At 43.1% G+C, this 14,658-nt stretch overlaps 1 protein-coding gene across 1 annotated transcript in view; it reads left to right on the top strand.

The window, feature by feature from the left end:
* The first annotated feature begins 10,474 nt into the window (after nucleotides 1–10,474).
* The window catches only part of LOC124775623 (brachyurin-like), a 51,865-nt gene continuing 47,681 nt past the window's right edge, over nucleotides 10,475–14,658 (top strand). Inside the window, exon 1 of the mRNA XM_047250452.1 lies at nucleotides 10,475–10,637. Coding sequence (XP_047106408.1) covers nucleotides 10,475–10,637 — 163 coding nt within the window. The remainder of the gene's footprint in view (nucleotides 10,638–14,658) is intronic.

Raw genomic sequence — 14,658 nt, 5'->3', positions numbered from 1 at the left:
CATCTGTAACCGACAGCAATGTCTGTTGCGCATACGCCTACTCTGCGTTCACCATAAGAATAAACCTGATGTGAACATTGCACTATCTATTCGCGTTTGCTGGCATCTCATTGGATTTCTTTTCGCGTGGAATTGAAAAAACTGTCTCGAGTGCAGTCAAATACGATAATAAGGATACGTTTTATGCTGTATTTTACACGAACATCGACTCAGCGATAATACGGGACAACAGTTTTGCCGGTACATTTAACTTCTACACCACTGGCTGGCCAGCTGGTCCCACTAACATAATGTGATGTGAACAGTTGCAGTGAAGACCTAAAACCAGACTAGTGGAGAAACCGTATAGCTTCGAATGTTATTTAATTTTTAAACCGAATGAAAAAATATTCGGCAAATCTCGGGAACTATGCTTTTAACGGGACTAGATTGAAAACATAACATGACCTCGTTCTTAGCTGGCATAGCACTATAATTAAAAACAAGAGTGATGAAAATTTCTAATTTAAACAAGGAGCAATCTTTGTGTTTGAGCTATGACGTAAAAGCATATTGCACGGATTTCATCGAGTAGTTGAATATTGAAGCCACAGAAGGTATTATTTATGATCAGTCGTATGCATTTCAGTACTGGAACTGTCATCTGCCTCGTTGATAACGAGGCGAGCAACAACAGAATCCACAAAGCCATCAAAGTGCCACATTTTCTCCTGTTCTTTTATGATATATCGTTCTAGTTTCCACCGACATTCGGCAGTGACGTATGACAAAGCTTCGTGCATTAGTTCTAGTACGTCTGGCAGCTTAAATGCCTTGTTATTTCTCGCAACAAATCCCTTACCTTGGTTTAAGATCCATTCTATTGGGCTCAAATTGTAGTGGTACGGCAGCAACTGTAAAAAATGTGTTCCACGTTTCTACGACTCTTATCACTCTGGCTCACGTGAGACTGCATCTGTGGTACAAAAAATGGAGACAGTCCAGATAAAGAGTATTTTAAACTTTTCTCCCAAAAATTTTACTTCTAATGTTTTCTTAATGTAAGCAGTCCTTGTTAACAATCCTTTATAAAATGTCGATGATTTAGCAATTATATTTGCAATGAAAACTGAAATTTTGCGCTTGATATGTAATTAGAAAGAAGAAGACTTGCATTTCTTATAAAAATGATGATTAGATATGTTGCAGGTAGCATACATTTGACGCATTTTATATTTAAGAGATGTAGATATTCGAACTAAAAAAAAAAGAAAAATAAAAGGAGACCTCGCCGAGACCGGAACCAGAGCTCTTCAGAATATCCAATTACCATTCTCCCGCGCCACCACCCTTAACTTCAGTAAATGCAACTTCTCGCGAAACTTAACTGCCGATTTTTTCTTTAATGTTGTGAAAAAAGTAAAGAACATCTAGTTTCTCGCTATTTTCGGTGCACCACGCACGTGTTTTGGTAGGGAGTCGAATGCGGCGTCAGTTATTTTCAGAGAACGTATTAACAGATCGACAATCAAAGCCCAACTAGCGTTTACATAGAATGCGATCGTAGACGTTTCCTTAAATAAAAGCTACGTAGCGAAGCGATGATTAAGAAAAACTTTGATGGCTGTTAACCAGAACACTAACGATATGTAATGTGTATGTATAGTGGTGCGCTACAAGTTATTATTCAATATCCGTCTGCACTGAATATCTGGGTCTCGCTAAATGCACCGTCCGCCCGCCCCGGTAGTTGAGTGGTGCCGGCACGGTAGCTCAGCGTGTTCGCTCAGAGAGCTGGTTGGCCTCTGTAATAAAAAACTGAGTGGAAGCATCAATAAACGAACTTGAATGGATGTCATGCGACGTCCGCAACGACCAAACACAACGATCAACAACGAACAAAATGTCAATCCTAAGGGCCCGGGTTCGATTCCCGGCCGGGTCGGAGATTTCCTCCGCTCAGGGACTGGGTGTTGTGTTGTCCTAATCATCATCATTTCATCCCCATCGACCCACAGGTCACCGGATCACGTCAAATCGAAACACTTGCACCCAGCGAACGGTCTACCCGTCGAGAGGCCTTAGTCGTACGACATTTACATTTAGTGCGCCGAGAATGCAGAAGGAAGTGGAATCCAGAGGGGAACGGACGTGGATAATCGTTGGATTGTCAACAACGCAGTCGAAAGGCAAGGGCGCTGTTGCAAATATGCGTATGGTTAGTGTTCGGAGAAATCTGTCTACACAAAGAATATGTGTCCTTAGTGTCAATCTGTGTTAGAGATTATATGCATTGATTAGGTCCTTAAGAATTTTTGTGCACTGAATAAATTTGAAAACATTTCACTGTTAACGTTTGCTCTATGAGCGTGGCAAACAATTTTTGTAAGCATTGGCTCGGCGTAACCTTAGATGTGAACATATTTTCTTACGGCATAGTGCTTAGATTAGGTCTTTTTAAATCGATGAGAAGTAGCGTGGAGAAGTAGCCGGGTTAGGAACTTCATAGCGAAGGTTAGACACATCAACATCAGTTTACAACAGGATAGTGCGGGATGCCTCTAGGTTCATGGTATGCGACGGTTTCTTGATATGCTTAATGTGATTCAAAGTCTGAACACAACGAAAATTCAGTTTACAACATGGAAAGTATTACGGACAGTTGGAGAGTGCAAAATTTAAAGAAAGTGCAATTAAGAGTTGTGACTGAAGAATGAAGAAAATATTCATCTTATGGGAGTAGAGAAGTAAATGTCTGGTTAATTTTCTCCACTGTTTTCACCACTTTTTTTTGTTATCAGGAGGAATCTGCAATTAACGTTAGTTGTCAGGCTGCTTTCCAGTTGATGTTGACAAGGTATAAATGATATTTAATTAGAAATTATAGATTGTTTAAAGTTTTAAACTTGTCTGCGTGGTCAGCAACCATTTACGGAGTAAAATTAAAGCAATAACAGTCCTCGGTCGCAAAAATTATGTCTTTTGACCTGGTTTTGGCACTACTATGAATGCCTTCATCAGAAGTAAAACATTCAAACTGGAATGTCACGTATGAAATAAATATCAAGTGATAAAGCTTTAGTCACAAAAATGGGCGCCTCAGTCTGTTGCTACCTGTGGCTTGACATGTGTGAGCAGCCCATAGCGGCTTGCCTTCCATGTATTCTTTTTTTTTTAATTTGGGGCTAAACCTTTATCGCTTGATATTTATTTTATATTTGACATGCCAGTTTGAATGTTTTGCTTCTGATGAGGGCACTCATAGTAGAGCCGAAACAAGGTCAAAAGGCTTAATTTTTGCGACCGAGGGCTGTTATTGCTTTAATTTTAGTAAGAAGTTATAGACCTACAGTGCTAGCGTTGCGTGATAAGTTCCAGGACAATATTAGTCCCTATACGAAGACAGTAACTTGTTCTCGAAAGAACAGTTACTGTATATCAACAACACTTGTCGACAGCTGAGGTTTTCAGTTAGTCATCAAATATTAGTTTCGCAGACTTTTATTTCCTCAGTATAAATTTTCGCAACTTTACAAGACTGCAGCTAAGATTATCTCGATATTTCGATCTAAATACTTATGGCAGGAATGTTTTCAGCAATAGAGATCGCGAAATCTATCCACAGAAGCTTATTGACAGACTTTAACTGACGAGCTTTTCTTCGTTTTAGCAGTGGTCAAAAAGTAGTAACAGAAATTTGTACTATAGTGAAAATCAAAATAAGTAATTTTCATTGAGTTCCCGTGTTTCTAAGATTAACGCTGAAATAAAGTGGTTACATTTGTCAGCTTAAATTACGTACTAAACGGCATCCATCATAAGGGTGCATCAATCTTAAGAAATATCACGTTTTGTATTTAACTACTCCACGTTCTTCGCTTCATCAAAATATGAAGATACGTTTAATTTGATTCTCATTTCTCATTATTACAACAGTGCTAGAATATAAATTCGCGATGAAACGCATTAGAGCCACCGTGAAGCAATATACAGGGTGAGTCACCTAACATTACCGCTGGATATATTTCGTAAACCACATCAAATACTGACTAATCGATTCCACAGACCGAACGTGAGGAGAGGGGCTAGCGTAATTGGTTAATACAAACCATACAAAAATGCACGGAAGTATGTTTTTTAACACAAACCTACGTTATTTTTAAATGGAACCCCGTTAGCTTTGTTAGCACATCTGAACATTTAAACAAATACGTAATCAGTGCCGTTTGTTGCATTGTAAAATGTTAATTACATCCGGAGATATTGTCACCTGAAGATGACGCTTGAGTACCACTCCTCTGCTGTTCGATCGTGTGTATCGGAGAGCACCGAATTACGTAGGGATCCAAAGGGAACGGTGATGGACCTTAGGTACAGAAGAGACTGGAACAGCACATTACGTCCACATGCTAACAACTTTTTATTGGACTTTTTCACTGACGCACATGTACATTACCATGAGGGCTGAGGTACACGTACACACGTGGTTTCCGTTTTCAATTACGGAGTCGAATAGAGTGTGTCCCGACATGTCAGGCCAATAGATGTTCAATGTGGTAGCCATCATTTGCTGCACACAATTGCAATCTCTGGCGTAATGAATGTCGTACACGCCGCAGTACATCTGGTGTAATGTCGCCGCAGGCTGCCACAATACGTTGTTTCATATCCTCTGGGGTTGTAGGCACATCACGGTACACATTCTCCTTTAACGTACCCCACAGAAAGAAGTCCAGAGGTGTAAGATCAGGAGAACGGGCTGGCCAATTTATGCGTCCTCCACTCCTATGAAACGCCCGTCGAACATCCTGTCAAGGGTCAGCCTAGTGTTAATTTCGGAATGTGCAGGTGCACCATCATGCTGATACCACATACGTCGACGCGTTTCTAGTAGGACATTTTCGAGCAACGTTGGCAGATCATTCTGTAGAAACGCGATGTATGTTGCAGCTGTTTGGGCCCCTGCAATGAAGTGAGGACCAATGAGGTGGTCGCCAATGATTCCGCACCATACATTTACAGTCCACGGTCGCTGTCGCTCTACCTGTCTGAGCCAGCGAGGATTGTCCACGGACCAGTAATGCATGTTCCGTAGATTCACTGCCCCGTGGTTTGTGAAACCCGCTTCATCGGTAAACAGGTAGAACTGCAACGCATTCTCTGTTAATGCCCGCCGGCCGCGGTGACCTAGCGGTTCTAGGCGCTCAGTCCGGAACCGCGCGACTGCTACGGTCGCAGGTTAGAATCCTGTCTCGGGCATGGATGTGTCTGATGTCCTTAGGTTAGTTAGGTTTAAGTAGTTCTAAGTTCTAGGGGACTGATGACCACTGATGTTAAGTCCCATAGTGCTCAGAGCCATTTTTTTGTTAATGCCCATTGACAGAATTGCACTCGATGATAAAGTCATCACCATGTAATTGCTGATGTAGCGACACATGAAACGGGTGAAAGCGGTGGCGATGCAGTATGCGCATGACACTACTTTGACTCAATCCACCGGCTCTCGCAAAGTCCCGTGTACTCATGTGTGGGTTCATGGCAACAGCAGCTAACACAACAACTGCACCCGCTTCTCCTGTGATGGGCCTGTTACGGACCCGTTTCCGTGCTAACACCATACTTGTTGCATACAGTTGGCGGTAGATGTTTTGCAATGTGCGGCACGTTGGATGCTCTCTGTCCGGGTACCGTTCTGCATACACCCTGCAGGCTTCAGCTGCATTTCGTCGACACTCGCCATAGATGAGTATCATCTCCGCCTTTTCAGAGTTCGAATACACCATGGTCACAGTTCCTACAACACTACACTATCACAGACGTCTGGTAACACGGTGTACTACAGTTGGTCTGCGTGCGGAGACGAATGCAGAATAACAATATCAGCAAGCGCTACATGCGGACACTGCGACAGCTAGACCAAACCACAACAGTGCACTACATCCACACTCGTAAACACGGTCATCATCGTAAACATGTCCCTGCAGATGCTGCTCGCCGACCGTGGTCCGTGTTTGTTACAACACGCAACTGAAAGTCGGAGGTTACAATATCTCCGGATGTAATTAACATTTTACAATGCAACAAACGGCACTGATTACGTATTTGTTTATATTTTCAGATGTGCTAACAAAACTAACGTGGTTCCATTTAAAAAAACGTAGGTTTGTGTTAAGAAACATACTTCCGTGCATTTTTGTATTAAACAATTACACTAGCCCCTCTCCTCACGTTCGGTCTGTGGAATCGGTTCGTCAGTATTTGATGTGGTTTACGAAATACATCCAGCGGTAACCTTAGGTGACTCACCCTGTATATCTGTATAACTTGACATTATCGATTGTAGAATTAAGACTCGTTGCGAAGCTATCTTCTTCCTGACCTTCCTTCCCCTACCTTCCCCCTTAGCACTTCTTTCTCCATTAACACAGGATGCTCAAAAACAGTCTGCAAAACTTGTGAGGGTCTTGTATGGAAGGTAACGATCGATCATCGTGTCATCCTCAGTCAATAGGTGTCACTGGATGCGTATGTGGAGGGGCATGTAGTCAGCACACCGCTCTCCCGGCCGTTTCCAGTTTTCGTGACCGGAGCCGCTACGTCTCACTGAAGTAGTTCCTTAATCGGACTCACAACCGATGAATGCACCCCACTTGCCAACAGCGCTCGGCATACCCGAACGGTGACCGAGCCAAGTGCTAGCCAAGCCCGACAGTGCTTAACTTGAAGATCTGACGGGAACCAGTATTACCACTGCGTAAGGCTATTCACGTGGCAGGTTATTCTGTGAAATACTGTTAAGAAGATATTTAGACACATTGCGCCGTTTTCGAATTATTTTGGATTAACATTAGGCAGTCGGGTCCGTTGCGCGAGCAAATTCAATTACTTGCACGTCTTAAATGGGGTTATGCGCAGGCTACTGTAGGTCGTGAGTTACCACTTGTTCGGAAGCTCGTCACTAGCGAAAATGTAGCCTTTTTTTTTTCTTTATTGAGTTTCGATTCCCCCGGAGGGGGCGGGCTGGCAGCAGCTTAGTATGCTGCTCTTCAGCCACAGAATTTGTTTTAAAAAGATGAAGATAATAAATAATAAAAACAGGCGATAAAATCGGAGACTTAAATGGTAACATGGTGGAGAAGTCGTGGAACGTAAAACAACATAGAACAAAGGGATGATGATGCTAATAAAATACATATGAAGCAGACAGGTAAAATAATAGACAATCAAAAAACACGGCGACAGTCTGGTTTCTGTTCGCAACAGACATAAAATTCACACTCAGTGACAGCATGATTTCTGTTTGTCTGGTTTCTGTTCGCAAGAGACATAAAATTCACACTCAGTGACAGCATGATTTCTGTTTGCAACACTTTGGAAAGACGAACAACACTGAATTCACTTGAACACTGCACTAAAAAGTTGGCAAATATGACATACCACAGCCGACAGGAGGTGGGGGGAACCTGGACAGATGATGGAGGATGAGGACCCATAAGAAGGGGGGCGGGGGTGCTGGGCAGACGCGACAGGGAGTGGGGAAAGGCAGAGGAGGGGAATACAAAAGGACTTGGGGGGTGAGAAGGGAGGTAGGGAGAGGTTAGGCGGGGAGAAAACAGGATGGAAGAGGGGGGGGGGGGAAGACGGCGCCCAGGGAAAGGACAGAGAAAAGGAGGGGGGTGAGGATCAGAGTTGATAGGAGGGATAAATGAAGGGAGAGAGGGCATCATCCGGGACGGGGAGTTGATGGAAGCCACCTTGGAAAAGGAGATGAAGGGTGTTGAGATGGAGGGTAGGGGGGACACAACAGTGAAGGCGTGGGGTACGGGAGAGGAGAGGAGTAACCAGGGGGTGAGGGGGATCAAGGTGGCAGGAGGTGTAGAGTATGCGGAGATGTTCGAGGAATAGGAGCAGATGGGGGAAAGGAAAGAGGTCATAGAGGATCTGCGTGGCGGACGGGAGGTGTATACGGAAGGCGAGGTGGAGTGCATGATGCTCAAGGATCTGAAGGGATTTATAGAATTTGGGGGGGGGGGCAGATATCCAGGTGGTGCTGGAATAACAGAGGATGGGACAGATTAAGGATTAAGGATTTATAGGTGTGGAGGATGGTAGAGTGGTGCAACCCCCATGTACAGCCAGAGAGGAGTTTGAGGCGTCAGAGGCAGTGTGGGCTTTGGATTGGATGGAGTGGAGATGAGGTATCCAGGTGAGGTGACGGTCAATTGTAAGGCCAAGGTAGGTGAGGGTGGGGGAGATGCGGACAGGATGGGCGCAGGTGGTAAGGGAGAAATCCAGGAGCCGGAAGGAGCAAGTGGTACGACCTATGATGATTGCCTGGGTCTTGGAAGGATTGATTTTCAGGAGCCACTGGTTACACCATGCGGCAAAAAGGTCAAGGTGATTCTGGAGAAGGCGTTGGGACCCTCGTGCAGAGGGGTAGAAGGTGTGGGAATTGGCATTATGGATGGTAACATAGGAGGGGCGGCGGGAGATGTAGCCTTTTAGGAAGTGATAAATTTAAGGTAGCAGAGCGAAATCTGCGTTTGTTTGGTCTGAGGGAACCAAAGGAAGAACAAGTTTTACAACACTGTCTCTCGATGGCTGCTTGAATTTTTAAGCGCTAACTTCAATGCTAAATAACTCGGAAACAGTGCAACGTATCGATTTTTTTCTTAAAGAATTAATTCTCAACATAGCCTGCTCATACATGCTTTCCAGACTGCTCTACCACCCTACTACCTACCTCACTGCCGAGACGATAGAGCGAGCCAGCTCACACGAGCAGATTGAGATACAGGTCTCATTTACAACAGCACAGTAATAATATATACAAATATTAATAGGCCGGCCGGAGTGGCCGAGCGTTTCTAGGCGCTACAGTCTGGAACCGCGCGACCGCTACGGTCGCAGGTTCGAATGCTGCATCGGGCATCGATGTGTGTGATGTCCTTAGGTTACTTAGGTTTAAGTAGTTCTAAGTTCTAGGGGTCTGATGACCACAGAAGTTAAGTCCCATAGTGCTCAGACCCATTTGAACCATTTGAGCAAATATAAATAGGACCTACATCCCAGAGCGTAACAACACCAGTGTGTGTTTGATACGGTTGCTGACTAATCATTGCGTTTCTATTTTTATACAACAGGTTTATTCTTATGATGAACGAAGTATATTATGACTAATAATGCCTCCACAATATTGTCCCAATTGCTCCTGTGAGCGTCAGCAGCACATTCTTGTGTGTATGCCTTAGGACTCACGTATTGTTTCTATCGCACTTCGTGTGTATGTATGTATGTGTGTGTGTGTGTGTGTGTGTTCAGACACTGGCTAAAAATCCAATGACAGTAGTGACTGTTGCATCATGATAGAGTCTAAACAGTTGCACTGGAATCTAAAAGGCAATGGTGTCCAGTCTCGCTAATTTTGTGTCTAAATCTTGCGGCTGAAATTTTGACTGATCGGGTCTCCAAAGACTAAATAACTGATGAAAAATTGCCTGTATTATTATTGAATTTTATTCTTTATCACATTTTTCAGTATCACACCGTCTTTACAATTTCCACGTCTATCACACCGCAAATTACATTGTTAGTGTCAGTCATAAAATTACGTCTGTTTCCATCAGAGGCATGCCAACGACTCCTTACATTCTGTGGTACTCACAATATCCCAAAGAGTTCACAATGCAAAAGAGCTTACAAACTTTCTTGACAAAAGAAGAATCACGACATATAACGTTATTCTGCAAATAAATCCAGAAATAAATTTAATAATTAGCGTTAGATTGTGCAATTAATAATATGATTTTTAAGGATAGCAGATATTTCGTAATTTCAAATATTTCTAAAAGAAGAGTAATTTAACTGTTAGCACATATCGATTGTAACACAATTTATTTTTATACATTTTAACCTGAAATATAATACATCGTATACAAAATCATATGAAATTCATTTAGTTAAACAGTTGAGATAGTGTTCACCCTTAAGAGTTACTTGGTATCGGCTATTTCTATTAAAAAAAGGTAATGTTAGAGGAGGGTGTCCCATTACAACCTCACCACTTTAATGGATATTATGCCTCCCTCCACAGTGTGCCCTTGAAGTTAGGTACAAACATTTTGAACTCTGTAGTTCTCTAAGGTAAGCAAACGCTCCGGGTCATAACAGATTTCCGAACACACTCACAATGTCAACCATTATATTTTTATAGCAAGAACTTCGCAAACAGCTGTACCAACAGCTGAACTAATTCCATTAAGATGCTGTCTGTTTCGTGACTTATAGTTACATCATCAGGTGTATATCTAAACAACAAGGCATTAACAATGATAGTGGTTGAACCCATTACATCAAAGTACTACCAGCACCAAAAGCGCTAAATTATGACACTAGATGAAATACAACTGCTCTTAAGAAAACATGATAAACAACTTGACGCAGAATACGAAAAGTGCGACCTCCATATTTAATGCCACAGGATAGTCAATGGAACATGGTAATTGATGAAAAAGTTGGGCGTCGGGAGTGCCACGTAACAACGAGTGAAAGTGAGATGCTGGACTTCAAGCAACATGTCATCGAGACAGGAAGCAGAACGCTTATCGACAATGCAGAGCGACCCAGGTCTGCTGTAACAACCACCGGCCGCAGTGCACGTGAGGGACTACATGGTGTATGAAAGTATACATCGCGTTGAGTCGCCACCATGTCTTTGGACTGGAGAAACCAAAAACCTCATCCCCTATACTCAAAACATGCTATAAATGTTGGTAATTATTGACACCAGTTATGACAAAATAAGGGTTACAAAGCAAGCAGATATCACGTATGTAAATTATAGAGGATAAAACCAGACGGATGAGCAAATTATATTGCGCATACGTTGGTGGCACAGCCGAATACATTGTAAGGAAAAGCTCACAAAACCAAAAATGCCTAAGGGTAAACAAGGGAGACAAACAGCTGTAATAAACTAGGTTAAAGGAACCACTAGGCTCTCGCAATAGAGTCAAGATTACACGAAATTCCATCATGCCTTAGCTCGATCCATTTGTTCAAGTCATTTTCGGATACAATTTCATGCCATGCATGATTTCCATCTCAAAAAATTTACGGTGTTACTCTTTTTCTCCCTGTGTAAAATTCTCAAATTTTTAGGCACATCGAGCACAAAGTGACCATACTACCGGAAACGGGAGCTCAACGCAGACCTTGAAGTTCTCAAATTTGCGTGCTCTCTGAACTTTACATCGAGCTGACGGTTAGTATGCGTAACACATACGGCAATCGTCACACTGGATACGATAAACCTGTGTGACCTGATATTTATGACATGACCTCTGCTCTCTCTGTCTCACTCTTTGACCCAGCTTGTCAGGGATGAAGAGAGCAGCTCTTAAACTTTTGCCTTGAGAAGCTTACCGGTTTCTTCCGAAATTTTATTGTAAAACGAAATCCTCTCATAACGTACGAACCCATTCTCCCATCCATCTTCCCTCCGTCACATAATATGAAAAGCCTCCTTCCTCTCGTCCTCACTCCCTGTCGAGTAACAAAAAATGGTTCAAATGGCTCTAAGCGCTATGGGACTTAACATCTGACGTCATCAGTCCCCTAGACTCAGAAGTACTTAAACCTAACTAACCTAAGGATATCACACACATCCATGCCCGAGGCACGATTCGAACCTGCCACCGCAGCAGCAGCGCGGTTCCGGACTGAAGCGCCTACAACCGCTCGGCCACAGCGGCCGGCTGTCGAGTAACAAACTAGGCATTTTTGCGAAGTATGCTCTTATTAATACCGGTCAAAAATTCCTGTCGTTTTCATTGACCTGGACAGGGTGAAGAATGATACAAAATTCCTAGGCTTCACGTCACAGGGGAACATTAGGAGTGTAGCACAGACCGTAAAGCACCCATCTTATATGGAAGCGGGTGATTAAAACTACGATGAATAACAACATCTGTGGCGGAGGTTTTACTATAGATGTCAAAAAGAGAATCGTGAAGGCAAATCTTCAGCTCTAAATACGATAACCAACCCTCCCCCCTTCGCTGTATAGTGAACTGGGTGTTCTCATGGACAATCTCACAGCTGTTGTCCTTGGTGCTCCTCCGCAAAACTTATATGTCATCGACGTATCTGCAACATCTGACGACATTACTGTAGTGTCGTAGCTTATCGAAACTTCCGGAGGCGGTGCTTAGAAAGTTCCTCCGGGCGTCGCGAGCACATCGCCACCGATGAGGAACCTCCAGGCCGGCGACCAATGAAGAACACGAGGACGGTATTATAACTGGAGGGCACCTGGGCACCAGTCTTCTAGTCGAGTTTACTTCTGTGACGCGAGATGCTTCCGAACGTTACACCGAGTAGCTCATAGCCCTGCTGGCAAACGGTCAGTTTACTTAGACGCTTATGGCTAGGCGCGTCTGCCACAAGCTGTCAACAGTGTACCAGTTCTGCCGGACAAGTCGAGAATAATATGCGAGGGTCATTCGCAAATTAAGACCAGATCGATCGCGAAATGGAAACGACAGGGAGCGTCAAGTCGCTCTTTTCAGTTTTGAGCGCACAGTGAGCACGTAAGGATACCTCGAAAAAAGTGTTTCTCGTCAAGTGTGAGGTTCTGGTGAGACATTTCGCTTGAAGCTATTCAACCCACATAACATTAGTGTCATGCATTTCCTTCATCATGACAATTCTCGCCCGCACTCTACAGGAGCAATGAAGATGCTCCTGCAATGTTTTCGATGGACATTGTTTGATTACCAATAATACAGCCTGTAATTGGCACCCACTGAGTTTCATTTCTGCTCACATGAGCCGCTGGCTATGAAGACAACATTTTGGCACAGACAACAAACTGTAGATTAGCGTAGAGACTTGGCGGAAAGCACAGGCGGCTGCGTTCTATGACGAGGCCGTTGGAAAGTTGGTACAACGCCACGACAAATGTCGAAGCCTGAGCGGCGACTATGTAGAGAAGTAAATGGAACGTCTAGCTAACTATTTCAAAGAAAACATTTTGAATTTCACACTGGTTTCCATTTAGCGACCGATCAGACCTTACTTTCCGAGTAGCCCTCGTATTCATTTAAAGTGCACTTGTCTCAACTAATCTTTTGCTTGCTTATCCATATCCCACGACGTCAGATCCTTTGACCACCCTCCACCCTTTTATCATTAGTAGCGAGGATGTAAGATCTGGCTTCTCAGAACGTAACAGTTATCGACTCGCATCATAGCAACTATCATACGTAGGAAAAAAGAGGTGAAATTTAGGAAAAAAGTTATTAATCATGTTGAATCTCCGGGTTAAATCCGTAACACAGAACAGGTAGTTGGAATTGTGGAAAAGGGCCAAAAATGAGCGGCTGTCAGTTACACTCGAACACATATAACTTTATTTAGTTGCCTGTTGTGTACATAGTTCTGCGTAGTCAGCGCGTACACAACTTTCCCCCTAGAGCGCGCCCAGCTAAGCACAACAGCGCAGGCGCAGCGCTCGTCCATCTCCGCACTACGAGATGGTGCTGTCTTAGAGACGGACCAAATTCTGCTTCCACCGATCCGCGTATTAATATGTCACGCAGCCAATGAGACTGCTGCTAATGTAGAACCTTTTCTCCTCGCGGTTCACACTCGCGCTGTGACACCTGAACGCTTGAGGTATTATAACGAGTGTGCTGACCTCCGATTAGTCAGTCTGCATTAGTCTGCATTTGTCTGTAGTCAAGTTTCAGTCTGCGCCCAATAAGATTATCATATTCCTGTACATAGCCATGAAGAAAAATGTATAGACACTGTATCAAGTATCAGAGATATGTGAGAATAAGATTAACGCACCAAGACCAAAGGAACTTCAGATTGTCAATTGTAAATAGCATCCAGAACCAAGTTAATTTATTTTTATGCTTGTTATTATTTTAATAAATATATGTGAAAATTAATCAAGTTCTGTTTAAAGTTGGTGACCGTCAATCTGCTACTCTAAGCGCGCAAGTGGCATTTCTATCGTCTGACCTAACGGCAGAAGATAAACATGTCACGATAAGAGCACGAGACATATTGCTGATACTTGTCTACTTTGTTAGAGCGACAAGTCAAATAATCTGATGGTGTGTGTACCGAAGGTCTTACACATTTCATTGCCCAAACATAACAGCGCAAATTTCCGACCTTAACTATCGAATGAATATGTCACACAATCTAATGGCTTAAGGGCACAACCTCTTTAATGTTTAAAACGGCTGAAGGCCCATGATTTAAAACATAACTACAATAATTTTTCAAAGGGCAGAAAGTGCACGGTTTTATGCTTAAATAATATTTCAAATGAGGCTGAAGGCCCAAACAATCTGAGATTTAACAAGTAAGGAATTTAAATTTTAAGACGGAAGAAGGCCCATAATTTAAAAAAACACAACAACAATAAATTTTCAAAAGGCAGACCGCCCAAAGCTTTACCCAGAAAAAAAAAATTAATGAGGCTGATGGCCCAAACAATGCAAGACGTGACAAGAAAGGAACTTTCAATTTTAAAGCGGCTGCAGGCATACAGATTCAAAGCATCGGCTACGAGCCATTAAAATACACAAACAGCAATAAGAAAAGCCAGTACAACCAGCGCCGCTCAGAGGTTTCCAGGGGTCGGTCTGCACTTGAAATATT

This window comes from Schistocerca piceifrons, chromosome 2 (assembly GCF_021461385.2).
Source record: "Schistocerca piceifrons isolate TAMUIC-IGC-003096 chromosome 2, iqSchPice1.1, whole genome shotgun sequence".
Taxonomy (NCBI): Eukaryota; Metazoa; Arthropoda; class Insecta; order Orthoptera; family Acrididae; genus Schistocerca; species Schistocerca piceifrons.
This window is presented reverse-complemented; position numbering and strand designations above follow the sequence as displayed.